The sequence below is a fragment of the Perna viridis genome, chromosome 7, assembly GCF_037379345.1.
Source record: "Perna viridis isolate PV_CMFRI_1.1 ecotype Kerala chromosome 7, ASM3737934v1, whole genome shotgun sequence".
NCBI lineage: Eukaryota > Metazoa > Mollusca > Bivalvia > Mytilida > Mytilidae > Perna > Perna viridis.
The window spans coordinates 23283990-23304225 of record NC_142451.1 but is presented as its reverse complement, the minus strand read 5'-3'; the positions used below and the strand labels follow the sequence as shown (position 1 = coordinate 23304225).

The 20236-nt window shown below is 31.3% G+C and overlaps 1 protein-coding gene across 4 annotated transcripts; it reads left to right on the top strand.

Annotated features, from left to right (window-relative positions):
* Nucleotides 1–1104: 1104 nt before the first annotated feature.
* Nucleotides 1105–19989, top strand: LOC148611868 (uncharacterized). 4 transcript variants are annotated; one of them, XM_088592830.1, is made up of 3 exons: nucleotides 8571–8701; nucleotides 9334–9404; nucleotides 18474–19989. In XM_088592830.1, exon 3 carries the CDS (start codon nucleotides 18532–18534, stop codon nucleotides 19459–19461), a length of 930 nt encoding a protein of 309 aa, XP_088448956.1. In that variant the 5' UTR covers nucleotides 8571–8701; nucleotides 9334–9404; nucleotides 18474–18531; the 3' UTR covers nucleotides 19462–19989. The 4 variants fall into 4 exon arrangements, with proteins under 4 accessions (XP_088448957.1, XP_088448955.1, XP_088448956.1 ...); XM_088592831.1 differs by lacking the exons at nucleotides 8571–8701; nucleotides 9334–9404 and adding an exon at nucleotides 1105–1260; XM_088592829.1 differs by lacking the exon at nucleotides 9334–9404 and having other exon boundaries at nucleotides 8547–8701.
* The last annotated feature ends 247 nt before the right edge of the window (nucleotides 19990–20236 follow it).

The window sequence follows — 20236 nt, the reverse complement described above, 5'->3', positions numbered from 1 at the left end:
CATATATATTTTATTCAAACATTAAACCAATACTTTTGCAAGTGAAAAACAACGTATTTGTTGACTTTCAACTTCCCATTTATTATCTCACGTTACTTGGACCATTTCCGACTCCCAATTTAACTATTGTTCGTTTTGCAAAGTAGGTTGAATAGAACGTATCTAACAGCTGGTTTCCACTTAAAGTCTTTAACTGTGTAAACTTAAAACTCATAGCATTTTGCTGAATATAATGTTTAAAAAAAGAACTATAATTCCGTTCATTCAATCAAATATCATTGCAATATAGCTATTGTTCGCTGGTGACCTTGAATAAAAACGGAATTTATACATTTCGTTGTTATGGTATTGTTTTGCTATTCTTTCTTCAGCCTTTTCCTTTGCGTTATAAAAAAAATACCTTTCATTGACTCGAAGAAATATCAAACCTAAAAACATGTAAGAATATATTTATCACCACCTTTTCCCGTTACATGTACTCGGACCTGTTTCCTTAATAGCTCTTCTTCGATCTCTAAATTAACGGCGATTGAATTAAGTGCTTAATATATTTTTTTTACAAACTTGACCATGACTGACAGGTTTTCTTAAAAAGCTTTTTATATATCATTGAATATATAATGCATGTAAAATTACCTTGAAAGAGAATAAGATTTTAGAAATTAGTTCTGGTGAGTTTGTCCCCGTTTGAAAAAATGAATCAGCTTTTTTCGGCATTTCATATCTCTTCCTTTCAGATACTCAGAGAGGTATATAGACGAACATTGGAAGTAAATATTACGTTTAGCAGTTTTTGTTGGTTGTAATAACCCATACATGACCATGTTCAAACTTCAGAGTTTACTTTAAACCCAGACAGTTTTATACAATAGAATCAATATAAAGATATAATCCAATGATCTCTTTGAAGCTATTTTTGGATTTACTTAGCTATAGAATTAAGGATTATCCCATGTCTTACTGTAGATAACGCAGCAAGGAAACATTAAAGGTAGATATAAAAAGGTGCTATCCATTAAGTATTATTTTAAACCACAATTCAGTAGTGTGATAAAAGATCGTCTAAACTTATCTTTAGTTATTTATTTAATTTTTTTTATTTTTTTGGTTACTTTACATACACTCCGTATATAGTATTTACACTTGACGTTATTTTTGGCTAATGGATTGAGAAGATTTATTGGCGTGAAATATTTGCATCTTTGTACGACAAATGATTCTGTGAGTCCAGACTTTCCATAGCCATAGTCCATCGATCAAGTAAGTCCCTATGAATTTATAGATGGGATTTAAATTACGATGCGTAAATGCAGTATTTGATCAGTTTAAACCAATTTGAAAGTTTAACAGTTTCATAGCCAGTTGCCACAGTGGTATATTCTCTTTTTTCATCAGTTCGTGTTTCATACAAAATATCACAGATCAAGCCCAAGAGCTTTGTATACCATGTATGTTACATGTTCAGATAATTTAAGATAAATGGTTATATATCATTTCAAGACTGTATAAAATGATAAAAAGATGAAACAGAAAACAGCATTTAGAAACAAACAAATAAAATATGTAAATAAGCGACTCAAATTCTCTAAAATGATCGAGTTTTTTTTCTCTGAGTATCTTTGGAAGAATTTAAATTATTTTAAAAAGGCTTTTAATACAAAATATATATTGAGGTTTTCTTACAACTATGTTTATGATCAAAACTTGATTTCAGCTTCATTTGATTTAAGTTTTAGTACATAAAACATTCAAGATCTGCATTTTGTCATTTTACGGAAACAATACAGATTTAAGAATTTCTACCAGATCTTTTGAGTTTTGTACATTTGATGACTCCAGAAAGAGAAGACTTTAAAGCATGGACCAGCATACGTCAATTATCATTTTTAAGCACCCATCGCGCGCAAAATTGGGAGACGCTTGAATGACATCTGTGTTGTATAAAAGTCATTCTTGATTACTTTATTTTTAAATACATATGAAGAGGAGTTAGTTTACTATTCTGCAACAAGTCACAAACCTCTACAACTTTAACTTTCATGTTTAGATTTTTAAACATGAACTGATTGAATATCATATATATGCCCGATGTTAGATTTTAAATATAGAATTATTTGGCAAAGAGCTTGTATAAAAAGCTGGAACAACTATTTCTTAGAACTGTTTGAAATATGAGTTAATATAATTAAGGATAGGTAAATGTATTATCACGGATAATATATTATTATCATTATTTATTAAGTTTATAAAAAGAAAATACTGTAATTGTTGATTATTGTTATTTTTTTTATTTGTCTTCGTTTCCACTATTAAGTCGTGTTCATTGACCTTCGCTTCGGTGGTGTTTGTCCTCGACCGTATTTCCAAATTGTACATAATTAATTCCAATGCTTCAGAGGGTTTCTTTTGAATACCACATTTCTTTTTTTACATCATCTTACACATTTCCGTAAGAATTACCCAAGCCTTTCTCCAATGTTTCAACACACGAATGAAATGGTAATTACTGAGAATATAATATGAAAAAAATATGACAAAAGCTTACAACGCATCAATTTGAATGTAATTAATTCACATAAAAGTGTGTGAAAATGCACTTTTCAGTCGAATATTTTGCAGGACCCGCTACTTTTTGTTGCACAATAATACCATTACGGTAGACTCGATTAAAAAAAGAAATATATGTGGGTGGACGTACAATAGTACAGTCTTCAGTATAACTCATATCTATTCGAATACTTCCTTGTAAAAGAAACACTCAAAGATGTTATTACTAGTGTATTTGCATATATTGTAAGGGAGGAATCAAGGGAACCAATGTTATAGGGTAATCAAAAGAATGTAATCCGGGGATAAAGACCAGACATGGATAGTAGACATACACAAAAAAGAACAATAAAGTAACTAAACTCATACATACAAAATAACAAAAGCATATGAGCAACTCGGATTCCACTAAAAACTTGGAGCAAGGACCTGGTGCACCGGTAGGGTAAGCGTCATCTGCTTTTCTAGAAACACCCACCGAGTTATGAAAATAGGATTTTGCTTTAGAGTCGTATCTCTTGGTAACAGTTGAATATATTCTGTCATCATTTGCACTGGTTGAAATGTACTTTAAATCATATTACTTCAAGAGACCACTTTTAACCTTGCAGGTAATTTAAAGTAATGAATAACAAATCGGGCAAATCAAATCAAACATTCGCACAATTTGGATGTTAAATAAATTTACAATTAATATATTTTAGATAAGTATTCCCTATTAATGTTAATGTATAAACCCATTAATAACAGTATGAACAAACATATCAATGGAATGTGAAGAAATGGAACAACCAAGCGCAAATTGAACGAAACATAATATTTACTCTGTTTGTTTGTCTGCATTTACTCATGAGTTAATTGACTGTTTGTCGAAGATTCTTAACATAAAGTCTCTACTTTGGCTTTTTAGTATAACTGGAAGGTGCTTTAATCCAATCTTAAGAGGTAATAGGTAAAATAAACTTTTGAGTGGGAGGCGACATGTATCTGGTGTACGTGTACCAAACTGAGAAAAACAATTACATCATAACATAGGTACAGATGATTTTATTTTATATGTGTAAACCAATATAAGGTTCAAAATTTTAGGGTACACTTTCAAAGTGGTCTTAGGTACAGCTGTCCTTTTTTTACAAGAAAAAATAAGTGTAAAATTAGTCGTTAAGTATGGTATGACAGCGTAATAAATCAAAGTATTGTGACGTCATAACTCACGTCAAATTTGATTCTTACGATTTTTTCATGGTACACGTTCATAGAGGTCTTTGGCAAGAGTACAGAAACTTAACGCGAGTTCCTTCATTTAACTGGGTTTGAGAAACAACTCAGTTTTGTTTGGCGCTCAATTACATAGTTTGCTGTGTTTATTTTTGAGCGTGTCACTATTTGTTTCTGCTGCTTATTTCTTAAGAACATTAGGTTATCAACTTATACCAAGTATGTACGGGACGCCGAATGGGACTCTTGTGATTTTGTACCCAAAATTCAATTTTGTACAGACAAAAGTAAATTTATTTCAACAAAAATGAGTTCAGATTAACAAAATTGATAGCATACTACATATTTTAATTTTGTCATACAAAGTAATCTAAACAATGGACAAAAGTTACGTATGTCATAATAAAATTCATTTTTGCATCACAGACTTTACTTTTGTTACCTAATTTGAATATTTGGTAACAAAAGTCAATGTTGTATGCAAATTAGTTAAGTTTGGATTCTGTAAAATAATGTGCATACAAAATTGACTTTTGTTACACAAAAGTGACTTTTGTGATACATCTTCACTTCTGTGTCCACAAAAATTAATTTTAATTACAAAATCACATTTTGCATACAATTTGTACTAGGTACTGCAATACCTTACGGATGCAATGACAACATAAAAAGTATAGGAAACCTTTCAAACCATAATAACATAAATGTGATGAATTTATTTGACAAAAATCCAAGACGGGAAAGGAGTCATGGCCATCGCCACTATACGTCACCTAAGTTACATGATGTCTCCATAGATGGTCTCTTTGGACTTCATCACATTAGAACCGAACTTTATTCTATACCTCTCACTCTACTACACTCCCTTTACAAAACAAGTCCTGACACTCCTATTTCTGAACCCACCTCATTATTATACAGACTTGTTGCCATCATTTTGGATGTTGGTTTCCACAGACTCTTTAAACCAGTTTGTGTGAAAAGTCAAGATGAAGAAAAACGATCATTTCTTCCACTACCTTTGTCAACAAAGGTATAGAAGCAATTAATTTGGCTAACATCCTCCATCACAAAAACGTTACCAACAAAATTCTCCCATATTTCAAAGACAAATCCATACCAAATTGTTCATATTCCTATACTTCACCCATCGCATCCAAAATTTTCAATTATAAAAGGCTATTGCAGAACCTCGAGATTGAGGACTTCAAGGCTAAACCACCTGACTGTTCTTGCAAAACCTCTCCATTCAAATATGGTCCTTCTGGTCACGTCATTACGGGAGATTTAACCATTATCGAAAACGAATCTCTGCGTAATATCCTTTCTAAAGGTCCCAAGTACCGTGAACCGCGGTCCATAAATTGGAATTATAACTTTAAAGTTCTTATGGATGCCGTCGACTATGCAAGAAAATGGATAAAACGACAACAAGAAGACATTGATTCTCTGTCAGAGTGGTTAAAGGCCGTGAGGTCTTTAATTTTGAAACGAATGAAAGGTTTAAGTAGGTCAATGAATGCCAAGGCTACATCAGTTTTCAAAGACCCCGATGTAGCAAAAACATTGTCTACTATACATGACAAATATGTTGTCGTACCAGCAGACAAAGCCCAAAACAACATTGCTTTTGTCTGCAAAACGTTTTATATCCAATGTTTATTATCAGAGGTAAACGTACAAAATAATAGCAGTGATAAGACCTATATTGCTACCAGTCTCTCCAAAGAAGAGATTGTGGAAAACCATAAATCTGTGCTATCCTCTTTTGGTCTCTCTACCAAGGACGATGATTGTAATTTATCGTTTATGTTCTGGATTCCTAAACGTCACAAGAATCCATACAAACAACGTTTCATAGCTGGATCTGCAAAATGTACACCAAACCTCTTTCAAAACTTTTAACTTCTATACTCACAACTGTCCAAGAGAGTCTGCAGTCCTACCACAACACATGTTACTCCCGTAGAAATATCGAAAGATCTTTTGGAGACAATCAGTTCAAGACTATTATCTGAATATAATAGCATTAAAACCTATGATTTTTCAACACTGTATACTTCTATTCCCCATACTCAGTTAAAATCCCGACTTAAAAACATTATACGTCGTTGTTTTTCCAAAAAAGATGTTACACCTAGATACAAATATATAGTTCTTGGTAGAAATTCCTCATACTTTGTAAGAAATAATTCAAAATCATCTTCCAAATATACAGAGGAAGATGTTTACAAAATGCTGGAATTTTTAATCGACAACATATTTGTCCGGTGTGGTGGACGTGTTTTTCAACAAACGGTCGGCATTCCAATGGGAACAAATTGTGCTCCTTTACTTGCTGACCTATTCCTTTATTCTTATGAGGCTGACTTTATAGCTGATCTTTATCAGAAAGAAAGAATATCCTTTGGCTAGATCATTTAATCTCAGTTTCCGCTATATAGATGACGTATTATCTTTAAACAACTCTAATTTCGGGGATTTGATACATCGCATCTACCCAAAAGAACTTGAGCTCATAATTTATGCCAGAGCTTGCCGAAACTACACAGACTTTTTGTATCGCGCTAGAACTCTAACAAATAGGCTTCTGGAACAGGGTTATGTTGCTACAAGATTGAAGTCATCACTACAGAAGTTTTATGGTCGTCATCATGAACTTGTGGATCGTTATGGTGTATCCATCAGCACCATGAAAACTGATTTATTCAACGGGTCATAGTTTTCCTTTCCTTATTTGTCTACCCCGGACTTGACTTTTTATGAGTAACTCGGCGGGTGTTTCTAGAAAAGCAGAGGACGCTTACCCTACCGATGCACCTGGTCCATGCTCCCAGTTTTTAGTGGAGTCCGAGTTGCTCATTTACTTTTGTTACTTTGTATGTATGATTTTAATTACTTTATGTTCTTTGTTGTGTATGTCTGTTTTCCATGTCTGGTCTTTGTCCCTAGATTACATTCTTTTGATTACCGCTATAACCTTGGTTCCCTTGATTACTCTTTCAATTTTGTCACACAAAATTGACTTTTGTTATATAATTTTCTTATCAGGTAACAAAGGTCAATATTTTATGCAAATAAGTTAAATTTGCATGCCTATTTGACAAAAATGAATTTTGTCATTACAAAATTGAAGTGATCATAAAACAAGTCTGCATAACATAGTTTTGTACAATAAAAATGATTTTGTTATGACAGAATTCAATATTGTGTATACAAAATTGATTTTAATTACAAAAAGATCAAGTCCCAGTCGGCGCCCCGTAGTATGACTGTATTTTTTCAATCACAAGATTATGATACAGCTTGGTTAAGAAACAAAACCATTATTGTGATAAGTTAGAAACAACAATCTGTGCTAAGAGCTTTGGTATCAACGATTGTTATCAGCTTTAGAGCTTTGCAACGGCTTTTAAAAATTATATATTTTATTGCATTTTTTTCAGTAAAGAATGTGAATTTGAAACAAATGATTACGATATAAATTGTTTGAAAAAACCAACACGTTTTGTTTTTTTTTTTATGTGTCAAAATGCTGGAATTTTCGATGGTTAACACCTATACGTTTACTTATACAACTCTTAAGGAATTAAGGAATACAATTCGCGATGAACTCGTGACAAAACGCAATGAATTTTTATTCTTTTAGTACTGTAAATATTTTGGTTTTTTTTATTTGTTTTCGTACGTTTATATTTGTTGTGCCAAATGTCAAACAGATAAACACATATAGCGAAATCCTATAATATTGAAGACTTATTACTTTTTTTCGATTGCTATCATAAAATAGTAAAGCAATCGTTTATCTTCTGCAGCATTTGAACAAATTCATTCATAGTAACGGTTACCTTCTTTCGAAGAATATGGCATATTATCATTCCGGTCAATGTTTCATAGAGCAGCTGTACCGATTACTTTACCGATAAACCTCAATTGTATTCGCAGGTCGAATTGTTTTGTGGAAACTGCGTTGTTCATTTGATGATCAAATCTTGCACATTTGTTTAAAGTTGTTCCTTGATGGTCTTGTGTAATTTCTACATTGCTTTTGTCTCCGGTTATTCGTTATTGTTTAGGACTCTGCGTTATGACCTATACAACATTAGATGTGAAATAAAAGTACTACAACAGATCTAGTAAGAATACCTGTTAAAAATAAATCGAAAAAAGTAAAACATACACTTGGTAGCCAGATGCTTTTATCACTTCTTTTCTTTTCTTATGCTATCTTCACACAGGTAATAAATTCATCTCATCGACAGAGAAACAGAATTAAAAAACAAAAGTAAGGTCACAGAAATGCTGAATGTTTCAACTTAATATGAACATTCTTTACGTTCTTTTAACAATTCATAAAATCACCATCCCAAAGAAGTCAGATAGTCAGTAAATCAATAAATACATTTTTAGATCTTATCTTTCAATTTAGAAGTGTGCTTTGTTCGCGTGTTGTATATTGATGTCTTCACAAATATACGATAAAATCCCCTTCTGTTACCAAACCTTATCAAAATTATACTAACCCAAACCGGTACATTGCTATAGAATTATTTAAATCTTTAAAATACATTCATCATATTTTTGTGTACCTGACCGGTCAAATGCCGAACGATCTCTAAGCATACAAGCATTGAAATCTCCACAAATATGGATTTAACAGGCATTGTTATTTAAAGTAATACCATTCATGTCGTGTCCATCAATTTGATATTAATCAAGCAATTTGTATGAGATATCTTAATGACAACAATAATAGCCTTATACGAGCTATTTTGGATGTCTTACCCTTAATAGTTTTAAGGTTTATCAAACTTTGAACGTATTTAGTATCACATAAAGAGATGATTTGGCAATAATTAAATACGATCAGACCACTGACGTTGGACGACGATTTCATATCAAGAATCTGTCAGTCTGCAGACACAATCCACCACGTGTAAGTATGTTTTTCTTAAATGTGATTTCAAATATAATGTTCCGCCAGATGTTAATAAAAACGAGTATTGAACAGTAATTGGTAAAAATGTAGGGTAAATTGTGTAAATTACTAGAATTCACAACAAAATCATTTATAGGTTTTCTATTTTGACTTGGTAAATTACTGTCATACTGTTCGGGGTGTATTTTCTATGGAATGAAATGATTAATATATTTTTGTTGTTGTCATAATAGACCTGCCTTATGAATTGCAAGTATTCAAGGAAATTTGTGTCTTTAGTTGAAATCAGAGCTTTCCAGATTTCCCATTTGTTTATTTTAATGCAGAGTTATTTCCCATGTCTGGCGATACAACTAAATGGTTTTTTTTTTTACATTAACTATTTTTTTTTACATATATGTAACTATTTTTTTCTTTTCGGGCAGGTTCCTGTATAACCCTTTCACCTAATTCTATTTTTATTTGATAAACTACTGTCATAATGGGTTTATAATTCTTTCTATTCAGCAATAACTAACTTTATGTTAAATTATTTTGAGGTAGTAGTTTTATATAATGATTCATATCCCGCGTTCGGGGTGTGTTTTCTCTGGAATGAAATGATTGATATATTTCTGTTGTTGCTTCAGGAATTGCAAGTATTCAAGGGAAACTTATGTCTTGGGTTCAAATTAGATCCAGAGTTATTTCCCATTGTCTGGTAATGCAACTATTTTTTTACATAAACTAATTTGTTTACATAACTGTTTTGTCTTTTTTTGGTAATATCATGTATACCCTTTCACCTAATCGTATTTAATATCACTCATTACGATCAAGATTAACTGAATGTTAATTAGCTATATAAAAGGTCCTTTACGTAGAAATTTTAATTCCATTTTAAACAATAGTAAACCCAAAATTAACAATGACAGTAAAAGGGATCATGCATGAATTTCATTTTGGAAGAAAAGGTTTATAAAGGAAAACAATATAAGGTAAGGTAACGTATCATGTCAAAATATAAATAATTTTTGCTTTTATTCTAAATTTTTGGTGTAGTCCGAGTTGCTCATTTGCCTTTGTTTTTTATACATGATATTTTATGTTCTTTGTTATATGTGTCTGTTTTCTCTGTCTGGTATTTTTCCTTAGATCATATTCGTTTGATTGCGGCGCGAGTTCCCTTGATTACTCTTTCAGATCATTAAAGTAGTTCTACCCTTTACTTTTTGTGTATTTTTTTTTAATTCGTTTGTATATTTTGATATTGATTATGTTTACAACGTCATGTTTTCATTTTAGTCCTTCTATTCATATCTAATTATGTTTTTTTTTCTATCGTCTTCCTTTACTTTCGTTTTTTTAATTTTGTGAAATGATAGAATCAGTAGTAATTCTTAATGATAAGCAATATTTATTTTGAAAATGGAACGTTAATGCACACCACAGTTTCAAAACATCTGTACTAGGTAGAACCTAAGAGAAAGAATACGTGCATATTGTGTCGGATGCAACTAAATTTGGTATGTCGTTTTCAATTCAAGAACGTCCAGGCCTTTTATATTGATATACCACTTTATTTTTTTTTAAGTTAAGAACGTGACTAAAAGGAAGAAGTTATTCGAGAGTGTCAACTTGAAAGGCGATGAAGTGCATCTTTTGTAAATGTTGATTTTGGTATTCAAATAGTTTACTTAACTCATTATTTGAGTCACGTGAGCAGAATTAAAGTTAAATGATATGATTTCACATTAATACTTTATATATGATATTTGTGTATTTAAATGACTTTGCAGTGGAAGTTTTTGGACAGGACAAACCGCTAAGAACAAATTACTCATAACGAGCCTGCTCAAAGTCTTCTATTTTGTCCATACAAAAATAACTACTATATAAATATCGCCAATTTCGGCATGCGGTACACGTAACCTTTCAGCAGCAGCGCTTTAACCAAATACGTAGGAAGTTCAATAACCAAAACATTGAACTATATACACAACATGCAGCACCGATAAATTCGAGGAGCCACAACATTGTACATACCATATTTGATACAAGGGTTTTAGGTGTTTCGAATTTTGTGCTACTGAAAATTTGTCCATGTTTTTTAGTTCAGTTTAGACTATTAACCACTGGTCTGATGAATCAACGTTTGTTTTGTCTGCATTGAAGTGTTGTAATATGTTTGATGTTCATTATACATTTTAACAAAGCAGGTATCAGCTAAAAGACTTGCTTGAAAAGTGAGCAATATTCTCATGTTTTCTTCTGATTTTCTCCAGACAATAAAATTAATCTGGACACATCTAAGTCATTTTTTTATCTCTTTTTCTCAAGATTGATTGAAATTTTGATTATTCTTTAACACGGTATTTAACCAGATTAAGGTAAATGAATCTTATTAAAAGAACTTAAGAAAAAAAAGAAAAAGGCAAAATCAGTTATGAATTTTAAGTAATTTGCACAAGAGGTTTCCTTCACAAGCGCATATGTATATTGCAAAATCTTCTGTTTTCAAATAGTATCGTTTAACATTATCATGGTGTTTTCGTATAATAAGAAAAGAAAAATTTTCTGAATTCGTGATTCTTAACATGTGTTGGCCTTTTACTTTGCATAGTAATAACGTATATTTATTTAACTCTTTTCATAGACATAAAATATGACATTAGCCTTATTTAGTAGCATCTACGTATGCATTTGAGACCATCATAAACAAAGCTGATATATATCGCATAACAAATAACACATTTCATAATGACTGGACATGCATAGTTTATAAGTATGTAATTGTTACCTCCATAATATCACGGTTACAGTAATAAAGATTGTGATATTTAGAATTTAATAAAACTCTCAGATTTTGCATATTCACAAATGACTTGAATCATTTCTATAAATACAAAAGGAAATCGGTTTGATTTCAAATTAGACCTTCTCTTGTGTAATGAAATTATTTGACTTTTTTGACATTAGCCTTTTGTTTTACTTTGAAATTAAAGGTACAGTGTGTTCATCCTTAAATAAGACACGTAGATTGTACTTTAACAATCCAATGATCGATTAAAATTTTAATACTTGCACTGGTCCAACTTTATCATTTAATAAAAGTATGTAAGTAACGACAAATTTTTTCATCTGATATGTCCATTTTCAGTAACTGGTCGCGAAGGCCTAGTATAGTATTGTTATATTTTAACCTTGTGTACTTGTTTTGATATACTTATAATTTTTTTCATATCAAATATGCATATATACATAATTATTACATTGTTATACACCACATACATTAACTTACTTGATACTTTCAAATTACACGAGACATAAAGCTGCAGTTTTGTCGCCACTTGGGACTAAATCATGCCAATTATTGTGCCTTTCCCCCATGAAAGCCCACAGTCTTTCAGTCTGCCACAACTTCCCGGGTGTTTCTAGAATAGCAGAGAACAATTACTCTACCGGTGCACATGATCCATGCTCCCAGTTTTTAGTGGAGTCCGAGTTGCTCATTTACTTTTGTTACTTTGTATGTATTATTTTGGTAATTTTATGTTCTTTATTGTGTGTGTCTTTTTTCCATGTTTGGTCTTTAATAATATTGTTATTTCATGTTTGATATATGTACTCCTTCTTAAATCCATCTGAAAGGATAAATCCTAGGAGAGAAAACAAGGTAAACGATATAATTTGAATAAAGTATATATATTAAGTGAAATTCTACTGTTTTGTTTCCTTTTTAACTCAATTATTCTGTTCTCACTTTACAGGCTTGATAAAAATTTCATTAAAAACAAACCTATATATAATCATTTTAAGAATAGGCTCTCGCAAATATATATAATATATCAACGAGAACTATAAAATTGAATGCTATACCAAACGATTTATTCCATTATGCTATTATTTTTAGTCTTGGTCTGGTGTTTGTCCAGGAGTGATGGATTCCTTGCTGTCATTTCCACTTCTGTGTTTAATGGAAAATAGCTTGGTATATAAACCACGTTTACTCCCTTTTTTTCTTTATTCAGAATATATAAAAGTATGTTGTATAAAACTTAATCTTCTACATATGGTATATTTGTATGGAGTAGAATTTACATGGAATGTTATTTTGTTATAATAAATATTTTACAAAATGCAATCTACAGTGATAAATAAAACAGTTTAGTGTTTGTAATCTAAACTGTTTTTTTTTTTTATTTTATTTTTATTTTTATTATTTGAATCGTAATCGCATATACTAAACCAGGGTTACCGATTTACCCCATAACCCGTAGCATCAATATCACATGTATAAAAGTAAATTTTGGTGTTCTTATTTTTCTATAGTTTGTCTATGACAAAAAGTTTCTTTGAATTGTTTTTCCTCTATATTCCAAAGATACATTCTAGTGATTAGGAGTTATGAAAATATTTACATAGATAAGATTGGTTTGAAAACTACAAATTGAATTATTGTCGATTAAGGTCTAGAATTAAATTAAATCTTTATATCATATTTTTCATTTTAGTCAACAAGAGTTATTTCTATGTGACGGTCAAAGCTTTAAGCAGATATTTGTTATGTTCCAGCTTTGTACCGGTATCACCTCTCAACATTTAATTTAAGTGTTAGCATCTTAAATATTGTTGTTAGATTTATTGACCCCCACAGCATTTAAATTTTCCACTTTCGAATCTAGAGATTACATTTAATCCTAAGAAATTTAATCAGTCTTGACTTAATCGAGCTTCCTTTAGTTTCCATATTTCAGTTCAAAATGCGTAGTGTGATGTTTCTAAACCGTAGTTTCTGAAACGCATTACATATTACTCCAACATTTACTTCAGTTTCCAATACATTTATAGTTTATTAAAAGCAGAGGACGCTTACCCTACCGGTGCACCTGGCCCGGGCTCCTAGTTTATAGTGGGGTCCTAGTAGGTCATTTACTTTTGTTGTTGTATACGTATTATTTTTAGGTTCTTTTTTGTGCGCGTCTATTTTCCATGTCCGGTGTGTGTACATGAATTACATTATATTGCTTTCAGCTAGATTCTTGGTACCCTTGATTACTCTTTCTATACAAATGCATATTGTAAAAGAAATGAATGAGAAATGTGTTGAATTCAATCTAAAAAAATAGTTAATATGAAAGTATTTTGCTTTTTTCTAACTTTGACTCATAAGGGAGACACGATTTAAGAAACACCATCAAAAATGTCTTTTTTTGTTAATTTTTTTTTTAAATATATTAGAAACAATAACGCATTTAAAGCTATCAATCATTTTAAGAATAAAAAAAGATCTAGGTTTTCAACAATCAATACTGGCATCTTACCAGCAGCCAATGTGATAAAATCTTTTTTTTTCTGTGTTTGCGTGCTGTAAATCAGCTGATTTTTACTTAGTAGTACAAAGTTGTCGCGTGGTATTTGCTTTATATTTTCAGAATCTTAGGACTGTTTTTTTTTTATGAAATACAAAGTTTTACTAACAAAAATATCTAAGTCCCCAAAACAATATCATTATATATATTATGTTTTAATGCATTTACATATGTTTGTGGGGTTGGTCAAGCTTTTTACTTTTCGCCTTTCCTTCAAAAGAGTAAAATGTATAGGCTGTTAGATTTCAAGTAAGTTAATACCGTTATATAATCAACATTATCATGTTCATTTTTCACTTATAAAGCTGTTCACCGTCTGAACTCATTATAAATGCGTTTGGTGCTTTCTTAACCGTTTTGAGCAATCAACTGTCTGTATCGAAAAAGGTACTTTTATGTTGTTTCTTTAAATATTTCCACCAAACAGAATACATAAGCGCTATAATAAATGTGTACCAAACAAGTTTTGGCACCAATCTCATGTTATCTTTTCCTAATTCATGTGAATGACATGTTTTCAACAAAGCTATGATGGTGTGTTTACTTTTAAGTTGTTGACATCAGATTGACGAATGTGATTACACTAGCTGTTGGTTAGTTGGACAATTGTATGGCTTGTATTGCTTTTAAATGTAACATCGGTTCTTGAGTATTCAATTATAACTGTTACTTCTTTTGTATTTTCACAATAAACAAATATGACGAAGTTAGCTTAAAGTACAGTTTAACCAAATATTGTAGGACAGTTTTTGTTAATCTTGGTTCATGAATATAATTGTGTTGGGAAGAAGACAGTGACATAAGAAAACATAGACTATTATATTATGCTTTAAATGGTTAAAATGGTTAAATTGTATGCATCCTTTCAGTGTTTGTACAAAATAGCCCTGGGATTGATGAACTTTTATAGACACTATTATCTTTTTGAAAACCTATTTACCGAATATAATAACGAATAGTGTTTCTTAATGATTAACTTTAGATGAAAGTTAAGTTGAACTTCATTAAACTCAACTTTTAGAGGAATGTAACAAATTACGACTTACAGTGTACATTGATTAGTTTTATAATACAACGTGTACGGAATGTGTTTGTTTTTAGTTTTTTTGGCATTTTATTGTCAGAACAGTCATTGTAAAGTTGGTTCCATGACAACTCTTAACCCTACTGGTGCACCTGGTCCTTGCTTCCAGTTTTTAGTTGAGTCCAAGTTGCTCATTTGCTTTTGTTACTTTGTATGTGTTATTTTAGTTACTTTACGCTCTTTGTTGTGTTTTTCTGCTTTCCCTGTCTGGTCTTTGTCCCTGGATTACATTCTTTTGATTACCGCTAGAATTTTAGTTCCCTTGATTACTCTCTTAAATAATGAATAATAATTAAAATTAGTAAATACATTTCTGTAACTATTTCAACACACTCTTTTTACAAATTACAATTTAACCAAAGCCTTTGAAGCTTTCATTTGAAACAGAATGAAATCAAACCAAGTTACTTTGATACTTGCACGAGATCGAAATAAAATGCTTAACACAAACGTTCCAGTGATTTGTAAGAAGTATGCCATTTTGCCCTAGGTCTATCTCCTAAAAATCAAGTAGAACCAGCAGTGCTTGCTATTCATGACCACCTTGATTCCAAATATTATGGTAAGGTTTATAGAAGTTTGCATTATCATTTATTGTAAGGTTTATAGAAGTTTGCATTATCATTTGTGTAACTGTCTTTTTATAGCATATAGCAGACGACTCCGTACTTGTCTCTGCTCTTAGTTTTCGTCAAGGTAGTTTTTCCTAATTGTGGTCATGTGTGTACTTGTGGTTATTTGGATTTGTGTCTATGAATTGGTCTTTTTTGCCTTTAATTTGCATGTGTTAATCTTAAATGTAGTTACTATTTTTTTTTCTTAGTTAACTGATCAAAATTCTGCCGTGAACGCTCGTATTTTTTTTGTTTCTTTTCCAATTTTTTATTCATCATTTTTTTGTATTGTTTTCTCAAGAAATAATTTAATTAAAAATTTAATCACCTAATTTCAAAAGGTATTTACCACATTGAATTAATGTGATGTATAGGAACTCTATGTATAATCCATCCATAATACTTCACATTGCTAAAGAGTAATCAAGGGAACCAAGATTCTAGGGGAAATCAAAAGAATGTAATCCAGGGACAAAGACCAGACATGGAAAACAGACAAACACAACAAAGAACATTAAGTAACTAAAATACATACAAAGAAACAAAAGTTAATGAGCAACGGGATTGACGAAAGAGGCATATCCAGTATTTGTTAGAGTCTGCATTTGATACACCTGTTTCCTGTTGTTGGTTTTACTTATATATAATTATTGTTCTTGTCTCCTACTTATGACATAGTATCTTCAGATTTCAATAGCTGTTTTACATCTTTTGTTATTGGTGCCACTAAAGTCAATGTTTTGTATTTAAAAGTTAATGTTGAATAGAAGCGATGGAAATATTTCATTGACATTCTAAAAAAATATAGCTTAAATTATTTAAACCACTTTCAGTATGTCACTCCAACTTCCAAAAGTAGGAGGAAACAAATTTATGTATTAAAGTGAAAATTTCTTTATATGTAGGACAGAAAAATATGATGATACACCAGAAACTATCCGCAAATACTTCAAAACCATATCAGATGTCTTGTCAATACTATTATAAAATATTATAACTTACATTATTGTATTGTTTTGATCTGAATAAATTCATATCAAAAGATTTTATGGTTAATCGAATTAAATCAATTCTTCAGGCTTATCAACATACATCCAATTTGTAGAGGTTAAATCATATACCATATGATTAAGCATTATAACAGTTCATTAAATTTATTATTTCAAAAATATCGTAAATAAAAACTCTGGTTTGATTTGCAAAAATTAATAAATCGTCTGGTTTTTTCTCGTTTTTTTTTTTTTTGTCAATCTTCACAGTCGGGCATAATCCTAGTGTAAAAGCAACATTGTAATTTACCAATATTACTTTATTGTTGCTAGATAAACAGGGGATTCAAGTTTTTCTTTGGTTCCTTCATCAGTTTTTGGCAATAAAATAGCTGCTGATCTGCTCCTGTAGAGTCATGAATGATTGCTTTGTGTTTTATGTGGTAAATTTAGCTTATTTTATATAAAAAAAAATGAAATACTAGTCTTCTGGTTTATTTGACTGTGGTCTTAAGTTTGTCGGGGATGACTTTTTTTCATCAATTTTGATGTATGTACTCCAAATGAGTGCTGAAATGGTTAGACTTATAAACAACTATCCTTTTCTGTTCTGTAGTTCTTGTGATAATACAATTTAAAATAAATATGTTTTCTCATAATCTCATACGTAGCTGCACGCATGTTGGTTTGAGAAGTGTGTAGTTTTCTGATTGCAAACCATTGAACTTTGTTTCATTATTTCAAGATATTACTATATAACACCTCATTTCCTTTATATTAAGTGGCACTCCAGCTAAGAATCATGCAAAATGTGATTCATGGGTGAAAAGCTACGTATTTTTATTTTTGATATTTTGTTTGAATTGTCATAGTAAACAGAAATTTACATTCAGTTTTTCATATAACTTGTATTCTCAGGAGATAAAAATTATATACAATGCTCTGTAGATTTCAAAATTAAGGGAGATAACTCTGTAAATTACACTCAAAGACAGTAGAATCTATTGGATTTTCAATGTTGATTATCTCCTAAGAGCAGGCAGATTTGAATGAATTATTACACATTTCATAGTATAGACCCATAAAACAACTTAATTACAAAAATAAAAATATGTAGCCTTTTTTGGGGTGTATCACATTTTTCAGATTTTGCATGATTCTTACAAAGACAGCCACTTAACCTTTGAAATTGTGCTTAATTATCCCTCAGAGAAAGTATAAAAGAAAACCAATGATCAGGATGGCTATTAATCTGTAGATTATAACATCTCCGTAATCTTTTGGAACTTCACTGAAAACAAGTCAATATCCATAAACCCTAGATAATTTCTTGTTCCATCGTCCGATACCTGTCACTACCATGCTATAAACGACGATGATGGTCACAACAGATCAATCACCACAGATAGAAATGGATCTTGCAAAAATGAAACACTTTAATCTTTGAAGTAACAATAAAATTCTGTTGTAATGGGAGCGGATAATTGTCGCGAGAATTGAGGCATGTTTCCGGGACAATTTCTAATTGCTATTGATTATAGGTAGCTTTTCATGACTTTTGCTACAGGTTGCTTAATATCATTTCCGTCACTTCAATTGTCAACCGCTTCCAATAAAATCTGTGCGTAGTTCCAGTAAAAGATAAAATTGATATTAAAAATGACCATAAAACGTGCGGTTAGTGAATGAAACCCACCACAGTGATTATAAACAATATTTTATGTTCTTCAGGTGATAGAACACTGCATCAAACTTCCACAAAACTGACTTAAACAAGAAATCCAGAGCGATGACAGATTTACGTCTTAAATCTCTAAAAACGCATGAGTTTGCAAGAGAGCAAAACAAACGAGAGCAGAGAAAGTTTGACTTAACAACAGGCGGAAGGTACAACGAATTTAAGTTCAAACTAAATGGAATAAGTAAAGAACAAAAATTGATTGAGAAGGACCTCGAAAGAATCCGAGCCGGGGTACACAGACCTCCAAGCAGTACTATACCCGACAAGAGCTATTTGAATCCATTATCTGCACGGAATCAAAAGAATAAGCCCGATAAACAATCACCAAAGAGATCACCAAAGCCTTCAAGAAAGTCAGAAAAGGTTGAAATTGATACAGATATGCTGGTGGAATATTTACAAAAATTAAAAGACGTTGACGTCATTGGATTAAATGACTTATTAAAGGATAATAATATAAAAGTTCCCCAACCTGTCAATCAAAAGATGGCCTCCGATCCAGAGATGTATCAAAGTTCTGCTCAGTCTACTGAACGATCAGGTAGCTTAATAGGTAAACATCAGAGTTTATCTTCCACAGGAGATGTAAATAGTCGATCAAGAGGAGGATCGAACGATTATACTGGTGATTTAAACAAAACTCCGACTACTAACCAGGGACATTTAAAATCACCGCAGACAACAGTCATGGAAGGTATATCCGATAAAGAGCAGTCAAAACAGTCGGGTGAATTAGAGAAGGCAAAATTGAATGAACAGAAGAAATTTAAACAGGAAGAAATTAATGGACAAGTTAACAACTATGAGCCGTTTCCTTTTGGAAATCACAATGGACATTCAATGAGAATGCAAAATTCAGACAAACAATGGGAGCAGGCTAGAGCGGCACGATATGTAAGAACGAGGGAACCTCTTGAAAGAGACCGGGAATTAAGCGTCAAGGAAATTTTTGACCAAACTACAAGAGAAAAAGTATAAATTAGGAACTTTATCGAAAATGTTCAATATCAAACCATTTGTATCAACACATCTAAGTGAAAAAGTCTGTTCCTTGCCATCAGCGCAGGTGGAAAGGAAACTATAATATAAAATGCATGACGTAATATGATGGATTAACTTCACTTTGGATCTTTATACATAGATTATCACAGAAGCGGTAGAAGGGTAGTTAATTAAACATTATTGTGATTTATTTAAAACACATTATTTAAATGGTTCGCTGTAACTATACTGATCTGAATTTGATTTGATCATCAGATTATGGTGCATCTTTACAAATGTGACTTTTGCATATACGTACTTTTATTTGAATTAAGCGAAAATGTTTTATTTTCTAAGTGGTGAATATGTATATGTACGTTAGAATAATTGAGATAGTCATTCTGATTCATACTTGTATATATTCATCAGGTCATAAACGAAATTACCATTTTATGAATGAATGAATGTAGTATGGTCTTGGTGGGTAATGTAGTCAATTAATTAAAGTCATGAATGTGAATGTAATTTTCGTATTTTGTTCTATAAAGGGTGTTTATATCAAAAACATATCAGCATAAAATTGCAATAGGGTGTAAGCGCGATATTACATTAATAAAGCCTCATTACTATCAAAATGACGTAAGAACTTAAATCTCTACACACTGTATTTCTAGTTTACTAAAAATAGCAATTCAAATGAAGTCATCAAAATATTAGCGCTTTAAATGATTAGTTCTTTAGTGTACAACTAAATCTTAACCCTTCCTTTTAG

Coding starts and splice junctions, on each gene's coding strand:
- LOC148611868 (XM_088592831.1), top strand. CDS start 18,532: ATGACAGATTTACGTCTTAAATCTCTAAAAACGCATGAGTTTGCAAGA.